The sequence below is a fragment of the Ascaphus truei genome, chromosome 7, assembly GCF_040206685.1.
Source record: "Ascaphus truei isolate aAscTru1 chromosome 7, aAscTru1.hap1, whole genome shotgun sequence".
Lineage (NCBI taxonomy): Eukaryota > Metazoa > Chordata > Amphibia > Anura > Ascaphidae > Ascaphus > Ascaphus truei.
The window spans coordinates 22,297,895-22,312,074 of NC_134489.1; the positions used below are offsets into that span (position 1 = coordinate 22,297,895).

General features: G+C 43.0%; 1 protein-coding gene across 11 annotated transcripts in view; it reads left to right on the forward strand.

The window, feature by feature from the left end:
* Window positions 1–789: 789 nt before the first annotated feature.
* The window catches only part of UBE2F (ubiquitin conjugating enzyme E2 F (putative)), a 113,521-nt gene continuing 100,130 nt past the window's right edge, over window positions 790–14,180 (forward strand). For 3 of the 11 annotated variants that reach the window (XR_012802553.1, XM_075607267.1, XM_075607271.1), the window contains exons 1-2: window positions 805–990; window positions 5,664–5,791. Coding sequence is in view for 9 of the 11 variants with exons in the window: in XM_075607267.1 (XP_075463382.1) it covers window positions 5,674–5,791 (118 nt within the window). In the remaining 2 variants the exon portion in view is untranslated. Of the gene's footprint in view, window positions 991–5,663; window positions 5,792–14,180 lie in introns of all 11 variants that reach the window. The other 8 variants (XR_012802552.1, XM_075607268.1, XM_075607270.1 and 5 more) reach the window with 7 other exon arrangements.

The following is a 14,180-nucleotide window of genomic DNA, read 5'->3' on the forward strand; positions in this document are numbered from 1 at the left end:
GGTGGAGCAGAAAGGAGGCAGCTGACACAGGCAAGTGCATTCCTATTACGTCCAATAGGCCCGAGAGTGCGGCAAGAGCTTATGGGGCAGGCAATTTTAGCCGCCCCTAAATCTTGCTGCCCTTGGACCGGGCTTTAAGGGAAATCTGACACTGCTTACAAGGGTCCATATCAAAATGGATTTGAAGCAAATGGTAACACGGTGTGATAATTTCCATGTCATTACCCAGAATCCCTTGCTGTAGTGGAAGCCCTGCATGCTAAGAGATAATGGTAGGGTTGCAGACCTGTCTGAGACATGTAAATGTGCTCACAAGTGACTTTATTTGGGAAAGATTCATTTATTAAAGCGATATTTCTGCTGTAAAACTAGGGAGGGGGAGAAGGAGGCTTTCCAAAATACATGCCCATTTCTTCAAAAAAAACCAAGACAATCTAATTCTGTAATTATATAACAGTAGTGATATGCTGGGGTATGGATGTAAAGCTGTGGTACTCTTGGCTAGGGATATGGATATAACGCAGTACTACTCTGGAGGAAGGATATAAAAGCAAAGGTACTCTGGGTGATACTCTTATCTTCTGGTACTCACACTTCAACCACTGTGACGTCATGATTATCCTTTATATAGACTAGAGCGCTGTTATGCAGTATGACATGAGGGTTAGCTGTGACGTCATGCATAGTTTCTATATTGCGAAAGGGCTGTTACACGCACTAAGACGTCACATCCACTTCGCCTGTGTCGTATTCTGACGCGTCCTCTTTGAGCCCTCCGCTGTCTCCATGGTGACGCTGCCGCTTCCAATATGGCCGACTCACCTCTACCGCCGTAGCTGTCACTGCGTCAGCACGCAGGGGCGCGGGGCACTGTGGGGGAAGAAGATGGCGGCCCCGCTGAGGGTGTGAGGGAGAGAGGGCGAGCCGGGGACCACAACAACCCGCACCGGGGATCCAGCGGCTGCGTTCACGGACCGGCTGAGGTGACAGGTGACAGTCTCCAGCTCTGTGCAGATACATATACTGTGTGACATATCTATATATATATTACACGTCACACACAACTATGGTCACCTTCTACACAGACACACAGCTATAGAGGCTGTCATTGTGGAGAGAGTGACCCAGATGTTTAAGCATTATATAGGTGTGTGTGTGTGTGTGTGTACATATACAGAGAGATGGAAGCAGGCACCCCAGGACTTAAAAACAAACATGTTTATTGCAAAACTATCAACGTCTCGGCTCTCTGCAGGAGCCTTTCTCAAGATATAAGAAAATTAATTTACAGCACAGGGTACTACCAGGGTTGCCACCTTCTACTGAAGACCAAACCGGAGTGGGAAAAAAAACCGTACTTGGCGGTGCGGTGCAGTGGCGTCTCCCAGCATCCTGCTGCAACTCCCCCCTCCAACTGCAGTGAACATGGCACGCGGCCATGCCATAGGGACGCTATGTGACGGCGCGTAGCATGACAACACATAGCGTCATTTGACGCCGCTCAGCCATGTTCACTGCTGTTGGAGGAGGGAATTGCAGAAGAATGCCGAAGACGCCGCACCCTGCCGCCACCTGGAGATTGACAGGCTCAACCTGTAGCCCGTAGGTAAGTGCCCGAAACCCGGATTCTCCGGGTCAAACTCGGAGAGGTGGCAACCCTGTGTACCACAAGTGAGAGTTGGCAATGGCTAAGTGCCTCAGACCAGGAGCTAAACTTAAACAAACAACCATAAATGACAAGGGGAAAGGGGTGACTAAAACAAAAGGATATTCAACACGCAAAAAAGTGACAAATAGGAAAATAAAACGCTGGAGATGCTGTGCAGCTGTCAACAGCTTCAACTACCTCCCACGATTCACTGCAAACCAAAAGACAGCGCAGCCTCCATAGCGTAACTCTGTAATAACATTTAATAAGATCCAAACGATAACAGGCCACTCACAAAAATGGATAGAATTTGCGCAAAGAACTGTATATACAGCAGAAATCGTCTGGGTAATAGCAGATATTCCTCCGGTACACCTCCGTTGAAGTGCTGGATCCTCGTGGTAGCGGATATGACGCGTGTCTGTCTAAAAAACCAGTAGTTTCTTCTTATATGTGCGCTCACGCTACCATCACCCAGCAACCTCGTGCTGCCTCTCTGGTTCCTCAGCTCCGTCAGTAAGGTACTCCTTCCTGCTCCCAGACTCCTTCAAACAGTTCTAATTGCGTATGCAATTACACTGCTATGTGTATGATGTAAATGTGTGTGTGTGTGTGTGTGTGTATATATATGTGTATATATGTATATGTATATATATGTGTACATTCAAGGCTCCTGGATGGTACAGGCCTGCTGGTAATGATGAGGCCTCACTAGAGTAATGATTGCACCCAACCCATGAGGGACTGAGCATATGTCTTCCTCCCAACCTGGAGGAGGCTTGACTTACATCCTCATCCCTTGAAGGGGAAGAGGGAACTGCATGAACCCCACCCTGTGATGGCTGGGTTCAACTCTATAATTTAGGACACCTCCTCTTTTGTGTAAAAGGTGAGGGCACAGGCTCTGCAACCTTATTGGACAGACACAGACTCTCATGTCATATCCACTTCTGTCACTCACAGAGGCTGCAGGAGGGGGAAACCCCCACAGGATAGCCTGTCACTGTCTGGATCTTACTGGAACTTACATGACAGGGAAGGCAGAACGGTAGCTGGCCCAGCCATCGATAGATTTATCATATATCAGAGGAAGGCAAACAAAAAACCCCAGTGTCATATCATCCAATGATATCATACGGGGAAAAATAAATTCCTTCCTGACTCCAGGAATTGGCAATCGGATTGCTCCCTGGATCAACATCCTTCCCATGTTTACTTATTTGTTATATCCCTGTATACATTTCCTTTCTAAAAAGATGTCCAACCTTTTATTTTATTTTTAACAAATCTATTGTTTCTGCCATAAATACACAAATTTTATTTACACACTACTATATAATGTATACACACCACTCTCTACATACACACACATATACATACATTCACATACACATACACACATTCACACACACACACATACACACACATACATACACACACACACACACACACACACACACATACACACACACATACACACACACACACCTGGCAAACTCTTTACATGCTGTTTGAAGAACAGGGAAATTCCAGAGCAATGCCATAGTTATCCTCATCTACAAGAAAGGAGACAAAGAAGACCTCAATAACTACAGACTAATCGGTCTTACTTCCAATCACTTATAAGATTTTTACAAAGATACTAATCGCCTGCAACAGACCCTGGACTTTGCCCAGTCTAGAGACCAAGCAGGATTTCGTATTGGATACAACACAATGGAACACATCCAAATCGTACAAGAAGTGATTTCTCGGAAGTAATGAATATGATCTACCACTCAGCTTAAGATTCGTTCTTATGAAAAAGCTTCTAATTCGGTCTACACTTCAGCAGTCGTAGATGCATTAAGAAGACAGTGTTGAAGAAGCGTACATTTATATTATAAAGAACATGTGTGAATGCCACATCAACCATTGGATTACATGAAGCTACAAGCAAGATAAGGATTAGGAGTGTGTTTGAAAAAGTACCCGGGCGCTATCTCTATAAGGTGTACATAGGATATTAAAAGTAGAGTATAAAGTAAGAAGTGTGTAATACAGCCTTAAGATATTGCGTAATTGTCTTGAGATGTCCTCGTGTGTCTCGAAACCCCAGCAGGATCTATCCAGGACCCTTGATGATGGTAATGGAACACAAGAAAAATGGGGGAGCACAATATGAGGAAAGATAGGTTTAAGGTGTGTCTTCTTTAGCTGGTGATCAATGTGGTGAAAACACCTCTATTGAAACATCAGTCTATGGAGTGGACTCCGTGGATGGGAGGCGAACATACAATTGTGTGTGTATGAAGGTGAAGAAATAAAAGAATAAATAACTTACACGGCCTTGTGTAAGTTCTATCACATCAAGGTTTCTTTAGCTCTCAGATCTTCTTTGGGATGCAAATTTTTCTTCTGTCGTGTCTTCGTCTCTCGCCGAGTTTTGAATGTTCCTCGTTAAATAGGAGAGGAAAATTACCGGGAAGGAGTCACCTATTCAACGAGGAACATTCAAGACTCGGCGAAACAATAACAATGGATGAAAACCTTTTCAATTAAATCATTAGGAGAGTGAAGATGGGATGGAGCGCATTTCTAAGAAACAAGACATTATTTTAAGGGAAACTTCCACTCTGCCTCGAGGAAGGTTTGTAACCACTGTATTCTGCCCGTGCTCACGTATGGATGTGAAACTTGGACCCAAAACACGAACATAATTAAAAACTTGAGGGAAGTGTGAAGAGATAGTATGGTGTGTATTGTCTGAGGAGATGGAAGAGGGAATGAGTGGGTTTTAGACCAAACGGGAGTCTGTGGTATCATCACAGGGGTCGTAAAGTGGCAGTTGCCCGAACATATCGTAAGGGGAGGTAATCATCGTTGGATGAAGATGCTGCTTAACTGGAGTCCAGGAAAGATTAGAAGATCAAGGCGACGACCAGAATTGGCATGGGAGGATGCAATCAGAAAATTGGTTGGAGCAGTGTGAAGAGGCTTGCAACTGCAGTACCTGAAAAATCCTTCGGGAGGCATTCATCCAGCAGTGGATCGACATGGGCTGCTGATGATAGATATATATTCTGTTTATTAATATGTAAATAATGGTGTGTGTGTGTGTATCATAGTTGCATTTATGTATGCTAATATCTCTATTTATACACACACACACACACACACTTTCTTGACATAATATACATACACAAGATATTTTTATTTATATCGCGCCAACAATACAGAGCTTTACAAAAGACAGTACATTACAAGGAATTATACTATAAGTGCAACAAACACAAAATAAGACAATAGGAAAGGCAAATCCTGCCCCAGAGTTGTCAATCTAAGCAGTGTGTTATGAAATTACAGAGACTGCAGGTGAAAGAGTAAGTGCACTAGATGGCAGTGCCCAACCATGATGGATGTGGGCCAGTAGCGTTGAGTCCAGGCCAATTAAATGCCATACGCGAGTGTGGGTTTTGTAATTTTTGACCTGCAGGGGGTGAATACATAAATATGGAAACAATGTGCATATATTTGTATATAAAATAATTTGCCCCTGGCACAGTCTTTGCCTGTAGCAAGAAGGGGAAATGGGAGCTACCTGTTGAACATATCCGTTGGTCAGTATGTATGTACGCACGTGTGTATGCTCAACAAAAATATTAAAAAAAGATCAAACCACTTACGTCTGCGGTGCCAGTGGACAGACCAGGGATATGTCCGAAAATAATCCAGAGTCCATGAATCCACTGCACTCGCCAAGTATAAAAGATATACATTTATTCCATCAAAATATTACAAAGTTAAAAACTGTGATTGTCAAACAAATCGCTGTATGTTTGACAAAGCCACGTAGGCTCGAAATGTCACATTATTTAACTTTGTAGTATTTTGATGGAATAAATGTACATCTTTTATACTGTGAGTGCTGTGCCTGTATGTATGTATGTATGTATGTATGTATGTATGTATATATGTATGTATGTATTTTCTCTAGCTCTCATGATGTAAATTGCTTGTGGCGCCTCTGTTGCAGGCGAAGCGTGATGCTGACACTGGCGAGCAAGTTGAAGCGGGACGATGGTGTGAAAGGGAGTCGGACTTCCAGCACAACCTCCGACTCCACGCGCAGAGTGTCCATACGAGACAGGTTACTTGTGAAAGGTAACGAGCCTTCATTTGCCATTGTATTCATTTAGGGCTGTAAGTTTCAGGCAGACACCCAGTGTGTCACAAACCTGGTCAAGTGTGAAATTAGCATTTCCAGAAAGAGAAAAAGATGAAACGAGGAAATGGTGTTAACCTTCTCAGTGCTGGAGTCCCGGATTCGCAACCATGTGATCAGTTTGCCAGCAATCTCATGGTCTCGGCCAGCTCCCTGTTGCCGAAAGTATAAGGGGAGTGCCATCTAAACGCGATCTCCCCTAGAAAAAGAGCCACTTGTGCCTGATGTACCTGATATATCACAAGGGCCCCTGGCATGCCAGCTCTTGTGACAGACAAATACGTCAATAGTGCATTATAAAGGTTAAGTTTAAAAAAAAAAACATTTCAATGAACCATCAAGAGAGTTGCTCGTAAATAGAATCCTAGAGTACAAAGTTTTTGAAAGCTTACAAGTCTTTACGCCGGGCATGGAAAAATCCCGGGCACCTAAAATGTTACTCTATATGCTGGCGCGGTGCTGACTGACCTGTCAGCATTGCGAGTGGCGGTGACTGACAGGTCAGTAAGACTTGCGCCGCTCACTCAACAAGGGCATGCAGGAAGAGAGGGAAATCTGCCCTCCCTTCACTCACGCCTTGCCAATGCTGATCTACAGAGCTGCACTGTTGTGGTAGGGGGCAGGAATTTGTGCCTTTGTTTTTAAACCGCCACCACCCTGCCCCCAGCAACACCCTCTCCCCTACTGTAGATCAACAAACCCACCCCCGCTAAGCAGATCCCTTAAATATGCCCCTTTAAACCCCCTTCTGGCTAATAAAACATTTTAGTCAGCCAGAATTATTTATTTTTGCCCACCCCTGGTGTACATGATGTTTTCTGTCATCTACATGCCTACAACGAAGCAGAACATGAATTAAAATGGTTCAGGTATGCAGACAGGATAGGAGTTTGTATGTATTTAAACAATCGCTAGGAAACAAAAAGGCGTAAACTGTCCCTGGACACTAAAGTGTGACATTTGAAATGAGAATTTCTGTATCATGTTGACCCAGACGCTTCTTGCACACATGGGGATTTTATTGATGGAACCATGCTTCCATCAAAACAGTGTACTAGTTTTGAACTAATTTGTTGAACTATTAAAGACCTGCAAATGTACCCACAAGTGATTTTTGTGGTACACTGCACAGCGGAGTGCTTTTGTCACTTTTTTCAATCGCCATAACATGTTTGGTTGAAGTATTAGTAAAGTTTTTCTATGTATTGACTGTATCTGCTATCCTATTTCTCTATGCAAAATGACATAGAATAGCTCAGTAGAGAACGGAACAGAACACCAGTTGAAGCTCTTATTTGGGACTAATGAATGGCAAATTGCAAACACAACTGATTACACTACACAGGTATTTTGCTCCATATAACCAATTGTTATTTTGTAACAATCAGTCTGGAAGAGGGGTTTATCTAATTCCTTTTTTTGTTGGGTTTATTTCTAGACCGTATGGAGGTATGCCAATTGCTGTTTTTACTTCTGTTTAATCTCGGCATGAGAAAATGGTTTGGATTAGATGTATACAGATTTATAGTCATCATTGTTCAATGGATCATGTTCATATTTAGGGATATATTTTAGTTTCCCCTCCCAAACCTTACTGTCTTACTGTGACACACAAACCAAATTGTATTTCTAATTTTGTCCACGGTTGGACCTTGCTGCCGTCAAAGTGGACAATTAATTTAGAGCTTGATCTGGATATACCCTGTAGTGGTCTGTTTAATAAAAACAGCCCCAGGTCCATAGGGATTACGAACCCCAAAATCCTCTGTAGCCAATCTTTAATGTGCTCCCATAAGGGAGTCAAACAAGGGCAGGACCAAAGCATGTGCAACAAGTCCGCTGGCTCTCCACATTGTCTAGGGCACAATGGGGAGTAACCTGGGACGAATTTAGATAGTTACTGTTCTTATTATTTTTATTTTTTTAAGTAGAAATAAAAAAATACTGAAAAAGTATATGGCAGCAGGTGAATCCGACGGCAATCTGCCAGCCACTAGATCACGGAATCGGCAATTTATTGGATGTTGAAGATACAATTTGTGGTACTTGATTGATTAAAGGGAAAAAAAACAAAGCCAAGAAAAACACCTTAACTCTTGAGGCCTACAGCGTTTCTTGCAGTTTTTCCATTTCTGTCCCTGTCATGCCATAGGTTTTTTATGGCGTAGTCGGCTCTTTTAAAAAATACTGGCCTTGCTGCCTAATAGTTTTATTAAAGAAATGTTAATATTATGTCCTAAAAATCTTTTTGCCCTTACAGATAATAGATCTGAACGTAGCTGCTGACGTGCGATTGGTCTTGTATGTTAATTGTGTGTTATCCACTCATGCTGCTCTCTTACCTGCACAGTTGAAAGTATGAAGTTATGTTCAATGTTGATTCAAAGCAATTGGTGACACCCCCTCAGTGTTTAAGTGTTCTTTTGTACAGTACTGCGCGTTAAAGCTCTGTTCTGGTAGTACAGGAGTGTACACTTTTTCCCTGAGCTGCGGGCCCCACAGAACTCGTAAAAATGAGTTATTAAAGGCTTCCAGTCGGTGTTTGGAGCTCTCAATATATGCACTGCCCTGAATTTTTCAAGTTACGCAGAGACCCGATCCAGTTTCCTCATCTGAGTGGGCTGACCTCGTTCATGGCTATCCGCTTAACAACTCTGCAATAAATAATACACACAGGCTTCTCCTGCCTGGCGAATCTGACGTTGTGTGTTTCCGCTCTGTCCCCAGCGGGCTTCTTTAATATTGTATGTTTAAATTGTGCTATTCATCCTTGGCCAGTGTGTTTTTCAGTTCACTTTGAATTTATAACACGAGAAATGGGAGTAAATCCCCCAGCGATACTTTCCACTTTGAATTTATAGCACAGATTAAAAAAACCAAAAAGCATATACTCTATAGGTACTGGAGTCACAATAAATTAACTGTATTCATAATATCTCCTCTATTTTTAATATGGTTCCAAAATTCCACTGACCTGGTCAGAAAAAAAGTGTGTGTGTATATCAAAAACTAATAGACGATACCGTTCTGTGGCTAACAAAATGCTTTTATTTGTGCAAGCTTTTCAGATACACTGATCTCTTCTTCCAGCGGTGTTACATTGAATAAAGCAGGCAAGGGTTTAACTTATGAGACAGAATGTGGGGGGTCCCTGCTCAACCAAAATTTATGATGTAAATTTTACTTTCTAGAGAGGTGTTATCAGGGCTAAAGCATACAGAAAACACGAGAAGAGGAAAGAACCCTCAAGGATGCACACTACTCTAATAATCAAAATAATAAAGTTTTATAGAAATCTGAACTTAATACAAAATATATATACAATTAAAAACCAAATTAGAGCGCATCAATGTCGCCAGAATGCTGTGTGTCCCAAGTAGGTGCTATGAAGCAAATTAAGTTGCACCGAAAAAGTAATATTCATCAGCAAGTAACTCGCATGAAGTATCACAGGCTGTGTAGATACTATACTGGGTAATGAACTAGTGGAATAGGTGCTATAGTTGTTATAATAGATGGATGGTGTGCAGCCTAAAGCTGTGTGCAGCTTGTACGTGACTAACCACCCAATGACATATACATGAACACCTGTCACCACTATGATTCTTGCTGTGTGGTAGACTGATTGTGGGCCCAGTAATGTATATTGTAGTATTAGAGTTACTGATGCATGAGGAGCATATTGAAAGTTACTCTGTTTACTGAGACTGTGGATGAATGCACATAAGCAAGCTAAAAAAAAGTTGTGGGCCTTAGTTACTAGTTGAGTCAGAGTGTGTGTGTGCTATTAACTGGATGACCAGGGAGTTTCTTATACATTAGTAACTCCTATAACTCACACCATGTATGCTATCCTCTGCAGACCATGATTATCATTGATTTAGTATCTCGGTCTCCCGACAGGATAGGAGGGTTATCCCGTGAGGGTGGTATGCACAGGCTTCTCTTGTGACATCGCTCAGACCGGAGTCCTGTCGTTACGACACAGAGTTTAGCTGTAATACTTACATCCTTGCGATCACGCACTATCCTCTATGCTGCTGGTGTGAGGCAGTGGGGGGATACACGGTCATTTTTACAGTTTAAAGGGCCACACCAAGCTACATTCATTTGCACACAGGAATATATGCAGACCCATCCATTTAAACAGTCAGAAGAGGCTTTCTTTTTTGCATAATAGCACAACGTCACCACTTATCAATCGTGGGTTATGATGTTACTGTCTACAGTACTCGGTACTATTTTATGTAGCCTTGAGTGTACTCACCACTCAGTTTATCAGTAGGTACGGTGTAGCTACGTGGGCACGGTACACTATTTATCCTGTGCATCCAGGAACCCTCGGAGCTTGACAATCAAGACACCCAGGGGGTGGGGGGTTCCCTTTGGAGTAGCTGACCACCAGGTGCATCAGTGCTTCTCACAGACATGGGTGATTTATTTCTCCCCTCTGGCTTCTGAGAGAGAGGCATGATATACAGCCGTTCACACTGTATACAGGGCTGTTGACTACTTACACCAAATTACAATACTATGCGAGTTTGGTGTACACTGTATGCATCAGTAACTCTAATACTACAATATACTGGGTCCACTATCAGTCTACCACACAGCCAGAATTATAGTGGTGACAGGAGTTCATGTATATGTCATTGGGTGGTTAGTCACGTACAAGCTGGACACCATCCATCTATTATAACAACTATAGCACCTATTCCACTAGTTCATTACCCAGTATAGTATCTGCACAGTCTGTGACACTTCATGCGAGTTACTTGCTGATGAATATTACTTTTCGGTGCAGCTTCATTTGCTTCATAGCACCTACTTGGGACACACAGCATTCTGGCGACATTTATGCGCTCTAATTTGGTTTTTAATTGTATATATATTTTGTGTTAAGTTCAGATTTCAATAAAACTTTATTATTTTGATTATTAGAGCAGTGTGCATCCTCGAGGGTTCTTTCCTCTTCTCATGTTTTCCGAAGGGTTTTACTTAAAAACAGTGCACCTTGGAGTGTGTGTGTATGTATATATAAATTATTATTTTTTTTAAGAGATTGTTGTAGACACTTAAATAGTATACTGCTGCGACCACGTTTATCCTAAAACATACCCGAAAATTTTCGCGCATGTTTGCCGATGGTCACGGGCCTTCTCCGCGCGGCCCGAAAACAGCTGATTAGACAAAGAAAGCGCTTAGCGCTAAACAATGGCAATGCCCGCAGGCGCACAAAACGGCCGTGAACGGGCCGCATCATCCCGCGATTTGCCCACAATTTTTAAAAACGCGGGGGAAAGGCCGCAGAAGAGTAAAAGCGGCCGCCAGTGTATACCAGACTACTGGAGAGGGTGCTATTATTAGAGTACCTATAAGGTACTGTACAAAAATAACTAAGGAATAGACACGCCGTAAATATGCAAAAACATTCTTTCATTGGCCAACATTTCGGTTATCCTCTAGTGCCTTTATCAAGAGCAATAAAAGGCACCAGAGGGTAGCCGAAACGTTGGGTCAATAAATTGTGTCTGTGTGTATGTATAACATACCAGGAGAGGTGTTAAATGCCTCAGACCTTCCGTGTGCCATGGTTCCTGGCCTGGCATTGTGCAGTTGGTAGCCTTTGCTGGTTATTCAGGGTAATGGGCAAAAATTAGCACAAACCTTCTACAGTGATGAGAATGGGCAATACACCAGAGTCGGCATGTTGGAGTTGTTTAAGGATTTTCACGCTTCGGTGAAGCAGCTCTGCGTTCCAGTGTTATTAGAACAGATTTGGGTACATGTGCATTAATGACCCTGGTGTCTGTTTATTTATAAAATGTTTTACCAGGAAGTACCGTAATACATTGAGAGTTACCTCTCGTGTGTTCTGGCACTAATGATTATTGGTGCACATACTGTAGCATTAACATGTTTTTAGAACCTGTAATATTTTGGAAGGGTGAAACCCATCACTGAGTTAGTGCACTCTTGTAAATACCCCTTCTTTTTTTTTTTTGCTTAGAGTATGTTCTATTTTGTTTAGTCCAGCAATATTACATCTCAACAAGCCAAGCATTATAGGTTGTTCGTAGGGTATCTGAATAATCTGTTGTACTCTTTGCCCTCTTTGTGCTTATAATGCTTTTTACAGAGCCATGCAACATCCAATAAAGGGCTCAGGATATAAATATAGATACGTGCTGTATGCAGCCATCCCCTCCAAAGAGCCGATAGTTACAATATCTCTTCTATACAGGAATGGTGAAAATAAATGTGAACTAGCGCTAAAGTGTAAAACACAGTGTGATATTAAAAAAAACCTCTAATAAAGGATGGCTGCCCGGTGATACTGCCAGTACTAACAGAATAACATAAAATAGAGAAAAACCTGGCGCCAAATTGTCAGTGGAATGTCCTGTACTCCTCAAGGGATCCGCACACTTGCTCGACAGACCATGCAAAGAAATAAACACAAACAAACAAAAATCATAGCGCAACACTGTAGGGTGAGCAGTAATGCACTAATATATACAAACAATTAAGAATCCTAGCGACAATTAAAACAACTATTTATTAAAAAGAAGAACTATGCCAAGACAAAGGACCGCAGGTCATCTGGGACACAAAAATTGGAGCCCTACTTACAGACAGCAAGGCTTAAACTCGCATGGTAGGAACAAGTCCTAGATAGAGATGGTCTCCCTGCCGGGTGATGTCTCTGCTCCACTGCGGCTCAAACTCCAGTCAGTCCCTACGATGGTAGCCGGAACCTCTCCGGCCGTGGAGGCTGGTGTGCGGGGTCCACAGCTCTGCACCGCGTGTAGACACGCCTCACTTCCTCCTCCGGAGCAACGGGAAGTCTCTGCGCGCCCGCGCGCGATAGTACCCGTGGCCTTAAAGGGACAGCTGGCAGGCAGAATGAAAAGCAGGTCTCCAAAGCCAAATGACCTTAAACGTCCAAAGTCAATCAAACAGTGGCTATGCCACTAGCCCTACGCGTTTCGTAGATGTCACTCTACTTCCTCAGGGGCTGAAAACAATGATACTTTGTGACACATTAATATACCCTAGCCAATTAAAATTAATTGATCGTTTTTCAGCCTCCACGGCCAGCCTCCTTGTCTTGGCATAGTTCTTCTTTTTAATAAATAGTTGTTTTAATTGTCGCTAGGATTCTTAATTGTTTGTATATATTAGTGCATTACTGCTCACCCTACAGTGTTGCGCTATGATTTTTGTTTGTTTGTGTTTATTTCTTTGCATGGTCTGTCGAGCAAGTGTGCGGATCCCTTGAGGAGTACAGGACATTCCACTGACAATTTGGCGCCAGGTTTTTCTCTATTTCTTCTATACAGGCATACCCCGCTTTAAGGACACTCACTTTAAGTACACTCGCGAGTAAGTACATGTCGCCCAATAGGCAAACGGCAGCTCGCGCATGCGCCTGTCAGCACGTCCTGAATAGCAATACCGGCTCCCTACCTGTACCGAAGTGTGCGCAAGCGAGGAGACTATAGAGCATGTTACACATGCGTTATTTACATCAGTTCTGCACGTATATGATGATTGCAGTACAGTACATGCATCGATAAGTGGGGAAAAAGGTAGTGTTTCACTTTAAGTACATTTTCGCTTTACATACATGCTCCGGTCCCATTGCGTATGTTAATGCGGGGTATGCCTGTATGGCAGTGTAGGATTATCTTTTAATGCAGTAGCTTTCAACCTTTTTTTAAGGCACGAAGAACTCTTCACAAAGATATGTGGCCTGTGGAACCGTTTAAAAATGTATTACATCTTTGTAAACCCCCCAAATCTCTCTCTTCACCCTCCCCCCTCCCCCCAAGAGCTTCTAAAGTGCTCCCCACAATGCTTTGCATCCACAGCAGCCAGGCATTGTGGGACATGACTTTGGAAGCTGCCGCAGTGATTGAAAACTCTGCCACCCATTCTGTCTGCACTCACTGTGGGGCAGTTTGGGCCCTTATTAAACATGTGTCCCCCCCCCCCTGAGCTCTGGACACGACTGCCTGGGATTGGTCAGTTTTGTTAGCAATAGTCTGATTGCAATAAGATTTATTCATTAGGGGTTCGCGGAACAAATGTTTCGCAGCAGAGGGGGAGGGGACACGATATATATATAAAGCTTGAGAACCGCTGGTTTAGTGCATTGCAGGCCCCAGCAGCACTGAAAGTCAGGGACTCGCGAAGCGCTCCTGCAGGGCATCGCGTGCCGACGCGTCAGCTCTTAGTAAATCTCTCCTGTTGTGTTTATCAGTAAGGTAAAATGGGATACTGATCTTGCGTACGCCTCCGGTTCTGGTAGAAGAAGGACGTGGA